At 45.6% G+C, this 14,213-nt stretch overlaps 1 protein-coding gene across 4 annotated transcripts in view; it reads left to right on the top strand.

Moving 5' to 3' along the window:
• The window catches only part of EFR3A (EFR3 homolog A), an 83,046-nt gene extending 70,087 nt beyond the window's left edge, over positions 1–12,959 (top strand). The window contains exons 19-25 of one of the 4 annotated variants that reach the window (XM_081918750.1): positions 1,067–1,194; positions 5,092–5,180; positions 5,473–5,521; positions 5,777–5,880; positions 7,262–7,311; positions 8,531–8,625; positions 11,886–12,959. In XM_081918750.1, the coding sequence (XP_081774876.1) occupies positions 1,067–1,194; positions 5,092–5,180; positions 5,473–5,521; positions 5,777–5,880; positions 7,262–7,311; positions 8,531–8,625; positions 11,886–11,887 (517 nt within the window). In that variant the 3' untranslated portion in view covers positions 11,888–12,959. Of the gene's footprint in view, positions 1–1,066; positions 1,195–5,091; positions 5,181–5,472; positions 5,522–5,776; positions 5,881–7,261; positions 7,312–8,530; positions 8,665–8,765; positions 9,160–11,885 lie in introns of those variants that run through there. The other 3 variants (XM_081918749.1, XM_081918747.1, XM_081918748.1) reach the window with 3 other exon arrangements.
• Positions 12,960–14,213: the final 1,254 nt, after the last annotated feature.

Genomic DNA, 14,213 nt, shown 5'->3' with positions numbered 1-14,213 from the left:
AGGCTTGAACTCATGACCCGGAGATTAAGAGACTCATGCTCTACCAACTGAGCCATCGAGTACATAATCTTGTTCTTCAGGCTCCTGTGTTCCCCAGGTTTTAATGCAAGAGTGGGGGAGCTTTCTCAGTCCCTTCTGAGCAATCTATTGGAGACAGATTCCAGTGTCGGGCAGAACCAGAAGCAAAAGTGTGCAAAGCAATCAATGCAAATCTTACCTTTGTGCAATAGTTTAGTTTTGACACACACATGCACCCTGCTCTGCTCTGTAGAGAGCCAGTGTGGTGTAGTGGCTAAGAGCAGTGGACTCATAATCTGGGGAACCGGGTTCGATTCCCTGCTCCTCCACATGCAGCTGCTGGGTGACCTTGGGCTAGTCACACTTCTCTGAAGTCTCTCAGCCCCACTCACCTCACAGAATGTTTGTTGTGGGGGAGGAAGGGAAAGGAGATTGTTGGCTGCTTTGAGACTCCTTAGGATAGTGATAAAGCGGGATATCAAATCCAAACTCTTCTTCTTCTGTATCCTCCATTCAGACAAGCAAGAGGCATTATCAGAGTTCAAAGACACATTCTAGCCAGGTACAGTGGTACCTCGGGTTAAGTACTTAATTCGTTCCGGAGGTCCGTACTTAACCTGAAACTGTTCTTAACCTGAAGCACCACTTTAGCTAATGGGGCCTCCTGCTGCTGCCGTGCCATCGGAGCACAATTTCTGTTCTCATCCTGAAGCAATGTTCTTAATCTGAAGCAATATTTCTGGGTTAACAGAGTCTGTAACCTGAAGTGTATGTAACCTGAGGTACCACTGTACAAACACTCCAGGTGTGGAGCAGGGCCAGTGAGGGGTGTGGCCTGTGGAGAAGGGGTGTGGCTAGGTAGAAAGGCCTGGAAGGCACATCCCTGGTCTTGTTGGTACTAAATACTATTTAAGAATCAGATCTAGGGTGCAATATGCACCTTTGGGTAATTCTCTCTAACCTACGTTCTGAACCATGCCTCTCTTTTTTTCTCATGCTTCTTTTATCTAATGGTTTTAAATCCACAATTGCAAATTGTGTTTTGAAGCCTGCCCAAGTCCCTGGAGAAGGACGAAACAAGCTTGTTCTTCTTGACCAACCAAATGGCAGAATCGCTGGGTGGCAGTGGCTACTGCGTGGAGAGACTGTCTGTACCATATGTACCACTTGTGACAGGTAAGCCCCTGATGGCTCACGCATCCTCTTCACCTGTAGTCATTGACCACTGCTTATCATAGCTGCTTTTTTAAGGGAGGGGGTTGCATAAAGCATCCTTTGGTGCTTTCCAGCAGTCCAGCAACATTGGAAGTGCAACCAGGCTCCCCATCCTTGTTGTAGGAGAATCCCAAATACTCATAATATTATCTGAGTGAAATGCATATACATACATTTTTAGAAGCATATCCTATTGCCTTTCTTGATTGCAGCTATTTATATCCATCGTGGAGGCCCTTTAGAGATGAATAAATGCTGTGTTACATTTCACTGCTAGTGAACAACAAAGTCTTCTTGGATCTACTTTTAGGCATGCTCAATAGTTTTATTGATTCTGTGTCTCTATAATAATAATAATATAATAATTTATTATTTATACCCTGCCCATCTGGCTGGGTTTCCCCAGCCACTCTGGGCAGCTTCCAACAGAATATTAAAATACAATAACCTATTGTCAGGGAACTGACATCAGAGCGAGAGGCGGAGGCAGGGCTCCAGAGCAATGCCGGAGAGGGGACCAGCAGGGGGGAAGGAATTAAGTGCAACACCAGTAGAGAAGGGAGGGAGATGGAGGAATTGGAGACTGGTCTCCAAGACCCTGCATCAGAGACTAGTGGAGAGAGCGCTGGCACACTCCTGCCTTCCCCTTACTTGCGCAGACGAGTTCCGCGCAGGGAAAATAGGAGGAGACTTGGGGTCAAACAGCTCTTATGCTGGAAAAGGTTCAAGAAACGCCCACTGACAGATTCTGCAAGTGACTGACCGGCCACGGAGTGTGGGCTGTCAGCCAAGGCATGGTGAACCAGGCAATCGGACACAACTAGCAGGCAACGTACGCACAAGTAACCCCTTACAACCATTACACCTATTAAACATTAAAAGCTTCCCTAAACAGGACTGCCTTCAGATGTCTTCTAAAAGTCTGGTGGTTGTTTTCTCTTTGACATCTGGTGGGAAGGCGTTCCACAGGACAGGTGCCACTACCAAGAAGGCCCTCTGCCTGGTTCCCTGTAACTTGGCTTCTTGCAGTGAAGGAACCATCAGAAGGCCCTTGGCGCTGGACCTCAGTGTCCGGGCAAAACGATGGGGGTGGAGACTCTCCATCAGGTATACTGAGCCGTGGCCATTTAGTGCTTTAAAGGTCAGGACCAACACTTTGATTTGTGCTTGGAAACGTTCAGGACCAGTGTTATATGGTCTCGGCGGCCACTCCCAGTCACCAGTCTAGCTGCCGCATTTTGGATTAGTTGTAGTTTCCGAGTCACCTTCAAAGGTAGCCCCACATAGAGCGCATTGCAGTAGTCCAAGTGAGAGATAACTATATGCAGAGTGAGACATGCACACATACATGTTTAGCTCTTGTGGGTGAGGAACAGGCTCCTTCTCCATCACTAACATATTAAATGCAGTTCAAAGCATTGCAAAGGAACTGAGACCCAGAGCCTTTCTTGGGTTGTCTAGTTATTTAGATTCTGGCTCAAACGTTGGTGGCTTTACTGCTGTCCCATTCTTTTTTCCTAATTTTCCATATGGTATGTCATCCTAAAGCTTCTATTTCCATTCTTCTGCATCTTTGGAAATGTAGCTCTATTCCCATCTGGCAAAAAGCCTCATAAATGCAGGCGCAAGTCGAAAGGTAAATTGGAGCTGCCACTGCTTGTTCTAGTTATAGCTTCATGGTGTTAGGACCCAAAGAAAGCTAAATAAGCTCCTTATGCTCATAGATAGAAAATCCCAGTGTTGTGCGATTTTCCTTTATTTCCCCTGCTCCTAGTAGCTGTGACCCACACAATTGTAGACATTAGGGCAACCAGGGCCGGATTTAGGTTTGACGAGGCCCTAAGCTACTGAAGGTAATGGGGCCCTTTATATGTCCAGCTGTACTTTGCCAACAACAAATTGTAGCTGTTTTTGTGTGTGTTGAATATGTGCTGTATGGTAATTTATGGACCTAATAGGTATCTAAAGCCATTTGCCCATGTTGCCATGCAACCGATTGTTGGTTTGCAAGCCCCCTCCACAGAGGCTGGCCCCTCTTACTGTCCTCGGAGCTTGCTTACCGGTAACCTCCTTTGGCTGATATCCAGACCGACCAGGGAGATCTTGATAGGCGACATTTTCCCAAGCGTGGGTAAAATGCACAACCCCTCCCTCCTGCTTCCGCAGGGGAAAGAAAAATAAGTCAGAAATCTATTTACATGATGTTTATTTCTGACATTACAGCACTAGAGAAAAACACGTCCTTTCAGTTCAGTTCTTCCAGCAAGTCTGACAAACTTCCTGAACATGCGCAGTCAGAAGGTTTCAAGTTACACTCTTCACAAAGACTTATCCAGCCTGTGAACGTCATGGGAAATTCTTCTTTCCCAGAGATAAGCGCATCATGTGATGTCAACAAACTGGCTGTCTGCAGCGGTGATGTTTCCATATACTGACACCGATCCATGCAGAATGTAGGCACCCTGTATACAGAAATGAGCAAACCAGTGATATTTTAGGGAGCAGGCTAGCAGGCGAGGCCCATTACTTACATCATAGGAGCCTACACAATACAAAACACTGTTATTTTATTTGTTTTTTATCTTATATTTTGGAAATGTACATCCAGGTTTTTTTCCCCCTTTACATTTTTTGGGGGCCCCCAAGAGAGTGGGGCTCTGAGCTATAGCTTTAGCTTATATGTAAATCTGGCACTGATGGCAACCCTAGTAGATGTAGCATATTTGTGTGCATCTCATAGGTATTTTTTCCCAAATGTTTTTTAATCTATCTTCGCATTTATATCCCACCTTTCCTCAAAGGGCTCCCCTCTCCTCCATGTGATCCTCAGAGCACCCCCACGAAGTAGGCCAAACTGAGAGGTAGTAATTGCCCAAAGTCACTCAGTAATTTCCATGGCCAAGTGGGGATTTTAACCTCCGTCTCCCAAATTGCAGCCTAGCACTCTAACCGCTACCCCATGCTGCCTCTTTGCTGCCAGTGTGCTTCTGCGCACAGTTCAAGTGGCTGGTATTCTATTACAAAGCCCTTGATGGCTTGAGGCCAAGGAATTGGAGGCACCAGCTATGAATCTGACTGCTTTCTGACACCTTTATGCCTTCCTGTAATAATCAGAAGAAGAAGAAGAAGAAGAAGAAGAAGAAGAAGAAGAAGAAGAAGAAGAAGAAGAAGAAGAAGAAGTAGTAGTAGTTATTATTTATACCCTGCCCATCTGGCTGGGCTTCCCCAGCCACTCTGGGCAGCTTTCAACAAAATATTAAAACACAGTAATGCATCAAACATTAAAAGCTTCCCTAAACAGGGCTGCCTTCAGAAGTCTGGTAGTTGTTGTTCTCTTTGACTTCTGATGGGAGGGCATTCCACAGGGTGGGTGCCACTACCGAGAAGGCCCTTCTGCCTGGTTCCCTGTAGCTTTACTTCTCGCAGTGAGGGAACTGCCAGAAGGCCCTTGGCACTGGACCTTAGTGTCCAGGTAGAATGATGGGGGTGGAGACGCTCCTTCAGGTATACTGGACCAAGGCCGTTTAGGGCTTTAAAGGTCAGCACCAACACTTTGTATTGTGCTCAGAAATGTACTGTAAGTGTCCTATCTTCTGAAATTAAGTAGAAGACCACTGGAGAGAGGACCTTTTCATTGATGGTGACCCAGTCACAGGGCATTTTTCCCAGGGACACTTAGCTGATCCTGACTGTTAGTTTGGGGTTAGTTTTGCCTCCACCTATGCAAGCCAGAGGACATTGGAGTTTCAGGATGAATTCCAGCCAGGCAAAAGCACTCAAAGAAATTTGAAACAAAGAAAAGAAAACAGGAAAACACAATGATGTCTTGACAAGATTGGCATTTCTCTTTTTGTTCAGATGAAGACAGGTTGTCCAGGAGGAAGAGTATCGTGGACACCTTGTCAATTCAGGTAGACATTCTGCCTGGCTGCAGCCTGGATGAAAAGGTATGTAACAGTTCCATTAAAGAAAAGATCATGCATCTTTTCCCCTCCATAAACATTCTTTGGTGCTTTCAGTCTATCTATAACCCAAAAGTTGTGGTAGTCAGGATTGTGATTTGCATTTGCAGATCTACTGTACTGTATTTAAAGTAAAAATGTCACCAGGAAAAAACACACACACATGATTCAAAGGGCTGTTTTTCGGGTGGAAAAAATATTTGAGACACTTAAGATGAATTGTAGCTGACCTTTTACTGCGGTTGATACAGTAGCCTAAACACTATTGTTTCTTTAGGCAAATAGCACTGAAGAAATCACCTTTGAGACGCTGAAGCAAGCAATAGGTAAGAAAGCTTTGCATTTCTGTATTCACTAGTAACAATAATATGCTCCCATAATATGCTCCTTCAAGGGTGAATTATTTCACTTCACTCTTTGTTTAATACGTTGGCCCTAAATTGGGATGAGGATGAATAATATTCCTGATGTTTCCCTTTGCTTTGCTTTCTGGTTACTCTGTTGATGCTGTTAGCAGTTTAAAGTCATTGGTTTAAAGTTGTTTGGTTCCCCCCCCCCCCCCGCTCCCATCTCTCCAAAAGACAACAATGGACTTGAGGAACAAGAGAAAGAAAGAAGGCGCCTTGTGATTGAAAAATTCCAGAAGGCTCCTTTTGAGGAAATTGCTGCACAGTGTGAAACCAAGGTAAGTACTCGGGCCATGATCCTCCTACTCGATCCTACTAAAGGCTCAAACAGATGCACCAGGTATGCTGGACCTCATTAGCGACGAATGTCAGAGACGAAGTGCTAAGGCTCTCCTGTCTTTGGACTAGGGATAGCCAACATGACATCCTCCAGATGCTAGGGACTGCAACTCCCATAATCCTCAACCATTCACCATGCTGGCTAGGGCTGATGGGAGTTGGAGTCCCAAACACCCCTCTATACTTAGATGCCGCCTCCTCCTCCCCCATGCATACAGAGGTACCCTTTGGCAGGCATCTTACGAAGGAATCTTCTAGGGCAGGCTTCCTCAACCTCGGCCCTCCAGATGTTTTGAGACTACAATTCCCATCATCCCTGACCACTGGTCCTGCTAGCTAGGGATCAACGCCGTTTACCTTCCTGCCGGAGCAGTACCTATTTATCTACTTGCACTTTGACGTGCTTTTGAACTGCTAGGTGGGCAGGAGCTGGGACCGAACAACAGGAGTTCACCCCGTCGTGGGGATTCGAACCGCCAACCCGCGGCCCTAGGCTCTGTGGTTTAGACCACAGCACCACCCATGTCCCCTTGAGACTCCTTAGGGTAGTGATAAAGCGGGATATCAAATCCAAACTCTTCTTCTTCCTGTGGGTCTCTCTGTGATGCTAAAAGCTTTGTGTCAAACCCCTCCCCTTTGAGAGAACCTAAAATTTGTCTTGTGAAAAAAAATGCTTATCCCCATTTCGGCAAGTTGACCATTCCTGCTTTTGTGCATCAGCAGCTTTGACCTGCGGCCCTTTGAAGGGATGACGATGGTTCGACGTGGCCCTTGACCCCCCCAAAATGGTTAGCCACCCCTGCCCTAAGAGTTTGCCTTTACAATTTGTGGCTTACAGACACGCGTTTTGGTGTGGGCAAGTTTCCTTGAAATGGTTATTCACCTAACTTTTTGCAAGGATATAATCCTGGATGTGTACCCCTCCCCCAGCACATCAGTTGTGTGAATCACTGGCAGTCACTGGGAAAGGGACTGCACATCTGGGTGTGTCCCCAGTGTCAGGCATGCTTCTGCCCCCCACCTCAAGACAGCCATGTGTTCCCACAGGCTTTCTGGTCATGGAAGCCAAATTCATAAAGAGCTGTTCCTGCACAAGCTTCCATGCGATTGGACAATCCCAGCTGTGTGGGTACCCACAACCACCATGTCCAACCCCAGTAACTTCATGGTGTCCTAGATGCCCACAATGCCAGTGGATTCTGATATAAGATCAGTGCTGCTATTGCTGGCTCTGTTTTTTCCAGACCAATTTGTCAAAAGGTTGCGGTGGTTACCCAGCACCCCCCTCTCCCTAAAATATCCAATCCGTTCTCCCTGCAGGCAAACTTGCTCCACGACAGGCTGACACAGATATTGGAACGGACCATTCGGTAAGAGTTTGTGGAAGTGGTTTTGCGTTTGTGAAGAATAGGCAAGGCTACCAGGTTGTTCCTTGTTTCCAAAAAATAACTTATGTTTCTGCTTTATTTTGGGGTGGGGGCAGGGGGAGATGTTGGCTGCACCCCCCATCCATACTTCCTAGGGTCCCATTAATATCTGTAGCACTTCCTTCTAAGGCAGGGGTCGGCAACATTTTTTGAGACCGGGCAGGTCCACTCCCCGGCAGACCTCTTGGTGGGCCAGAGTGTGTGCGCCCACGCGTGCACTCAGGCCTTTTCTGGCGCTCTTCTGGGTTGGAAGAACACCAGAAATAGCATGTGCGCATGCGCATGGGCGCTTCTCTGTCCCAGAAGTGCACCGGAAATAGCGTATACGCACGCGTACAGGCACTTCTCCAGGTGAGGAATGCCCATGTGTGTGTGCACCCGCTATTTCCGGCACACTTCCGCCCCAGGAGTTGGTCCCCACGGTGAGAAAAAAAATGGCGCCGCAGGGGGAAAAAACATGGAATCCCCACGCCGATTCACAGAACGGCCGTGGGCCTGTTCCTGGTAGCTCATGGGCCGGAACCTTACACTCCAATCTGGGAGAAAAGGTGGGATATGAATAAATAAAATAGTTACATAAGTGGGGCGATTGGACAATTGAAAGAACCCCAGACGGCTGAATCTTCCAAAGTATAATGTTATGTAAAGAACCAAAATATGTTGAAGGGGGTTTATGAGTAAGTCAGACATGCGCTGTAAAGTTGAGTAATCGTGTAAAGTTGAGCAGAGAGCCATTGAATATTGTAGTTGAGTGAACAGCAGAATGAAGGAGATAAGTATGAAGGCAATTGCTATACCAGAAAGCTGTAGCTATGACACATGACTTAGCTGGACAGAATAGCTGTTGTTTAGGAATGCTTAAAGCATAAATATTGCTGTATCTTTCTTTCTGCTCGGCACTTTCTTCCCTTCCCAGGTGGGATTAAAGTGGTGTCCATTTCAATGCTGAATAAATGCCTATTAATTGATCTGATAGGATTGTCCAGGCAAACCCACGGGGGGTGTTGGGTATCACCCCAATATTTCTCCCAGCAGTACCTCAGGCAGGAGACAACCTCAATGGAGTGCCTCATCGCAAACACTTAAAAGCAAGACAAACAAAATGGTGAACATGCAGTCAAGCCTAAAAACAATGCCTCTATTTGTTCTCCATCTTCCCCAGGCCTCCTCCGAGCCCTTCTGGAACGGTGGCGATTAACACTGGGCACAACCATTACCAGTCCATCCCAGTCTACGAGATGAAGTTTCCTGATCTTTGTGTGTATTGAGTGCCCTCTGAATTCATCAAAAAGACAGGTTTTTGGCTTCTCAGAAAATTATTTCACCGAGTTTAATGGGGTGTCTGCCCCGAGCAGATTACATTATATTTTGACTACGTTTTTGTTTTGTTTTTATAGGTGAATTCTCCAACAATCCTGCTGTGTCCCAGTAATAGTGAATTAGTGATAGATCTATACCGGACTTTCCACATGATTAGTTACTTTATTAGTAGTTCTGTGATGTTTCCTCCAGTGTTAACTGCACTATTGCCAGCTGGCAATAGCACTCATGCGCTATTGTGCAACATGAACAGGACAAGAGAAAGGAAGAGAACATTTGTGGCATGAAATGTTGCAGGATTTCAGCAGGGAAGCCGTGGGACATGCACCGATTGGAAACAAAGCAGTATTTCCACCCAAAACAGGCACAAACAGTATTGAAAGCAAGATTGCTTATGAGCACAAATCTTCATAATGAAAAAAGACTTCTGGAGGGGTCCTTATTCATCTCCACTGAATTCAAGATATATTTTTTTAAAAAAAAATATTACTATTTGGAAGGCAAACCTTTCTTTCGGCCCTCCCCCTCCGATTTGTTTATTATATCTTAGCATTTTTTAATTTTAGACTACAGTTTGCAAGTGTAGTTTTGGATGGGCTCTTTTCTTTTTTTTAACCATGAGTTTTTGTAACCTTTTTTGACATACGTGTTTTTGGCAACACTGATATATTTAAAGCAGAGGGTAGCTCTTTATTTGCATAGAATTTACAGCTCCCAGGGAGGAACCATGAGAGTTATAAACAGGCTTGAAATATGTTTAAATTTCTGAAAGTTGTTGGGATGAGGAAGATAATCTATGCATAGAAAGGGAGTTGTGTACACGCAGTGGTCTGGTTTGCATGCTAAGCCCAAACCATTGCTTTGCACAAACATCTTAGATCCCAGAGACAATATTGCAGCTGTATCACACCTCCCTAGTCATTTTACTTCTGCACTGCATGGAGCTAAGCTATGGTTTGGCTTAAAAAGAGGTCAAAACCCAGGCTGCAGACAAACCACAAGCTGGAATGAAGGTTTGTCCTATGGCTTACAACCTACAGTTTGTCTGGAGAAAGCTAAGCCTGGGTTCAGACAAAATGCGTAGCCAAACCGTGCCTTAGCTCAGGCATAGGCAAACTCTGGATGTTTTGGGACTACAACTCCCATCATCCCTAGCTAACAGGACCAGTGGTCAGGGATGATGGGAGTTGTAGTCGCAAAACATCTGGAGGGCTGAGTTTGCCTATGCCTGCCTTAGCTGGCAGCAGCAAAACAACAGTCAGTGTGAAGCGATTGCAATATCCTTTCTGGAAGTCTGGCCACTAGAATCCCAGCCCAGGAACTGGAGCTGCATTTATTGCTACCAGTTATCTGTTGGTGGAGTCTGGGATTCACCCCACCCCAAGCGATTGGCAGCAACCTGACTTGCACATTTCTTCTTAGATTGGACTTTCAGCCTGGGAAAACTCACGCATGGTTCCCTCTGTCACATGTGTGCTTCGTCCTGTTGGATCAGCACCCAGGTGCAGGCCCTAAAAGTTTGTATTCCTTTCAGTGGCAGTGCTCCATATGGGACGCAGGTGGCGCCGTGGTCTAAACCACTGAGCCTCTTGGGCTTGCCGATCAGAAGGTCGGCGGTTCGAATCTCCGTGACGGAGTGAGCTCCCATTGCTCTGTCCCAGCTCCTGCCAACCTAGCAGTTCGAAAGCACACCAGTGCAAGTAGATAAATAGGTACCCCTGTGGCGGGAAGATAAATGGTGTTTCTGTGTGCTTTGGTTTCCGTCAGGGGGTTCCATTGCGCCAGAAGCGGTATAGTCATGCTGGCCACATGAACCGGAAAGCTCCATATAATGTTTTGGAGCCTTAAATACTTGTTATTATGGAGTATTGGAATGCGCTGTGCATCCTGCCAAAGGCTATAATGTGGAGACCCCTGCATGTATGAGGCTCCCAATTCTGACTGTCCCATATGGGGCACTCCCTTCCACCCACTGCTGGCAGTTGGAGGATTTGCCCCATGTTTGTGGGGCTGCATCACCAGCCCACAGTCAGGGCGTCTTGCTTGAAAGGCAAGAAGATTCCTGTTGGGGTCTCTAGAATTGCACTATCCCCTCATCCCCTTCTAAAGGAATATAATTTCTTACAGATTTGTGGTTTTGAAATGCAGAGTATTTTGTTAATGAGAACTTCGGAGCAATTAAAGGGAAAGCAAGTTATATATTTGATACGGCAAGGAATATGGTAAAGGCATTTTAAAGAGGATAAGTATTTCATAATGTGCCGAACTGTGAAATGGGTGTGAAGTATTTCTGTGTGTGTGTGTGTGTTTAGCAAACCTTTGTAGTTGACGAAACTTGTCTATCTTTAGAATGTTTTTGTCCAGCAATAGCATACAGTGGTACCTCTAGTTGCGGACACGATCCGTTCCGGGGTGCCATTTGCACCCCAAAAAGTCCACAACTAGAGCGGCGCTTCTGCGCATGCGCGAAGTGCCCAGAACACTTCTGCACGCACACACACGGCAAAACCCGGAAGTAAACACTTCCGGGTTTGCCGTGTTCGCAAGCCGAAAAGATGCAACATGAACCTAACGCAACATGAGGTATGACTGTATTCTATAGCCTTCTTAATTTGTATGTGCTTTACTAGGTTTAATGGTTAAATTAAATTTCGTCGGCCCATGTGTTTGGTGTCAACACATTGCCTGTGCAAGGTTAGAGTGTAATATTCTGTTAAAGCTGAACTGCAAAATGTTGTGTAAAGAATGTGATAATAATCAGCAGGGCTGTTGCCCTTCCCTGTTGTTCTGTACATAACATGAAGTATTGAGTGTTGTGCCAAAGATTTCTCCTGCTTCCTCCCCTTCCCAACCATTCTCCATCAATTTATGAGAAAAGAAACAGCGTTCAGAAAACAGAAGGGATAAAAATTTCTGTGAAATTCTCGTGGGCCAGGAACACTTGTTGCACTTACCTGGCTTGCGAGGTGGCCAAGGAGTGTGTATGAATGTTTTGCCTTTCATTCTACACAGCGTCTCTCCAATGGTCTGCACTATGCAGTCTTCCTGGGTGCCTGTGTTTCAGAAAAAAGCTCCATGACACCTCAGCCAGACCCTTCTGTAAGCACAAGGAAGCTGTCTACTGTCTGCACCTAGGACCTGGTCAATGCCATTGTCTTTTAAGTGAAGCCTTCCCTTTTATACTTTTAGGCTTACAGGACCTCCCAGACTGCACTAGAATTTTAAAATAAACCAGCATGGAAAGACTCTTTAAAAAAAAAAAAGACAGGAAAGAGGAAGAACTTCCCTTAAGAACGAAATTGGCAAGCGCAGCAGTCTCAAGGGTTTGGTGGTCATATGTACCCAAACACATACCCCGGCTTTTTCCACTCTTTTCCCACTCTTCCAGGGGAAGATGCCATGGGCCTTTTTCAGATCAAGAAACTAGGGAGGCTATAGAGTGCTGCAGAAATGTTTAATGGAGATAAAAAACACACAGCCGTGGCCTCCTCACCACAAGAAAGTAAGCTCAGTCCTGCACCCACCAGATTCTGAAAAGTCTCTTTTTTCAGGGTAAGAAATCTTCTGAGGAATTGTAGTGTGAATGCCACACACCACTTTTCATGCAAGTTTTCGGATCCTGGCCTGTATACGTCAAGACTAATAGGTCAGCAACTTTAATCAACTTTGCATTCGTCTCAGTTGTTTTTTAAAATTTTCTTTAGCAATGGTAGGAGATCCATGTGTTGGAATAAAATGAAGATACAGCATTAGGCCCTGTTTGTTTTTCAGGTTAGCTGCTGATTTAACCACTAGGACTAATCTTCCCCAAACTCTCAAAAAATGGGAAGTTTTCATAATGAAGTCTTCTCCTGTTTGGCTAAAGAATGGGGCATCAATGCTTTAAATAATAATTGTTTTAAGAAATTATGGACCCTGTAATCCAGGGGTGACTAACCTCTGGCCCTCCAGATGTTGTCAGCCTACAGTTCCCATTGTCTCTGACAGTTGACCTTGCAGGTAGAAGTTGACTGGAGTCTGGCAACATCTGGAGAACCCACAGGTTAACCACCCCTGCTATGAGCATGTTAAACCAATTCTATAGGGCTACAGACTTCGCTTTTATGCATTGCCCCAGCAGGATTTTGACCCTTCCGGGTAGTGGCGCCCACCCTGTGGAATGCCCTCCCATCAGATGTCAAGGAAATAAACCATTTGACTTTTAGAAGACATTCGAAAGCACCTCTATATAGGGAAAGTTTTAATATTTTATGTTTTATTGTGTTTTTAATCATTTTTTTGGGGGGGAGCCGCCCAGAATGCCTGGGGCAACCCAGTCAGATGGGTGGCATATAAATGATAAAATTATTATTATTAAATTATTATTCTATTCCTACAGCAGTCCCCAATTTTACACCAAGAGAGAGCTATTCCGGGTGGTTAGGAGATTACCTGGTGCCAAATCTAATGCAACATGAGGACCCGCAATCAGGAAACTCCCCAATTTGTTGATTCACAAACTGTCTTAAGGTTCTCATACAGCTCCTTTGATCTGTGATCCCTTGTATGAGGAAAATACTTTGTGTGTGCAAGATAAAGTTGTGTATACAAATGTTGCATGCCCTCCAACATTTCTCCAATGAAAATAGGGGTGCCCCATTCCATCATGATAATTGTACTATTTATACCCCCCACATCTTACTGGGTTGCCCCAGCCACTCTGGGAGGCTTTTGACATATATAAATACAGTGTACCTCAGGTTACATACACTTCAGGTTACATGCGCTTCAGGTTACAGACTCCGCTAACCCAGAAATAGTACCTCAGGTTAAGAACTTTGCTTCAGGATGAGAACAGAAATCATACTCTGGTGGTGCGGCGGCAGCAGGAGGCCACATTAGCTAAAGTGGTGCTTCAGGTTAAGAACAGTTTCAGGTTGTTCAAGAACGGACCACCGGAACTAATTAAGTACTTAACCCGAGGTACCACTGTACATAATAAAACACTAAACATTAAAAATACTTCCCTGTATAGGATTCCCTTCAGGCGGCTCAGGGGTTGGATAACTCCATACCCTCCAACATTTCTCCAATTAAAATAGGGATGTCCTAAGGAAAAGTGAAAAGTAAGGGACTCTGGTGGCACTGTGGGTTAAACCACAGAGCCTAGGACTTGCCAATCAGAAGGTTGGCTGTTCGAATCCCCGCGATGGGGTGAGCTCCCGTTGCTCGGTCCCTGCTCCTGCCAACCTAGCAGTTCGAAAGCACATCAGAGTACATGTAGATAAATAGGTACCACTCTGGTGGGAAGGTAAATGGCGTTTCCGTGTGCTGCTCTGGTTCACCAGAAGCGGCTTAGTCATTATGGCCACATGACCCCGAAGCTGTATGCCTGCTCCCTCAGCCAATAAAGCGAGATGAGCGCAGCAACCCCAGAGTCGGCCACGACTGGACCTAATGGTCAGGGGTCCCTTTACCCTTTACCTTTAAGGAAAAGTGGGATATTCTGGGATCAAACCAGAAACCAGGACAGCTTCTCTAAATCA

This window comes from Podarcis melisellensis (assembly GCF_964234715.1).
Source record: "Podarcis melisellensis genome assembly, chromosome: 7".
Classification (NCBI taxonomy): Eukaryota; Metazoa; Chordata; class Lepidosauria; order Squamata; family Lacertidae; genus Podarcis; species Podarcis melisellensis.
Note: the sequence above shows the minus strand (reverse complement) of the source record. Positions and strands in the feature narration are given on the sequence as shown.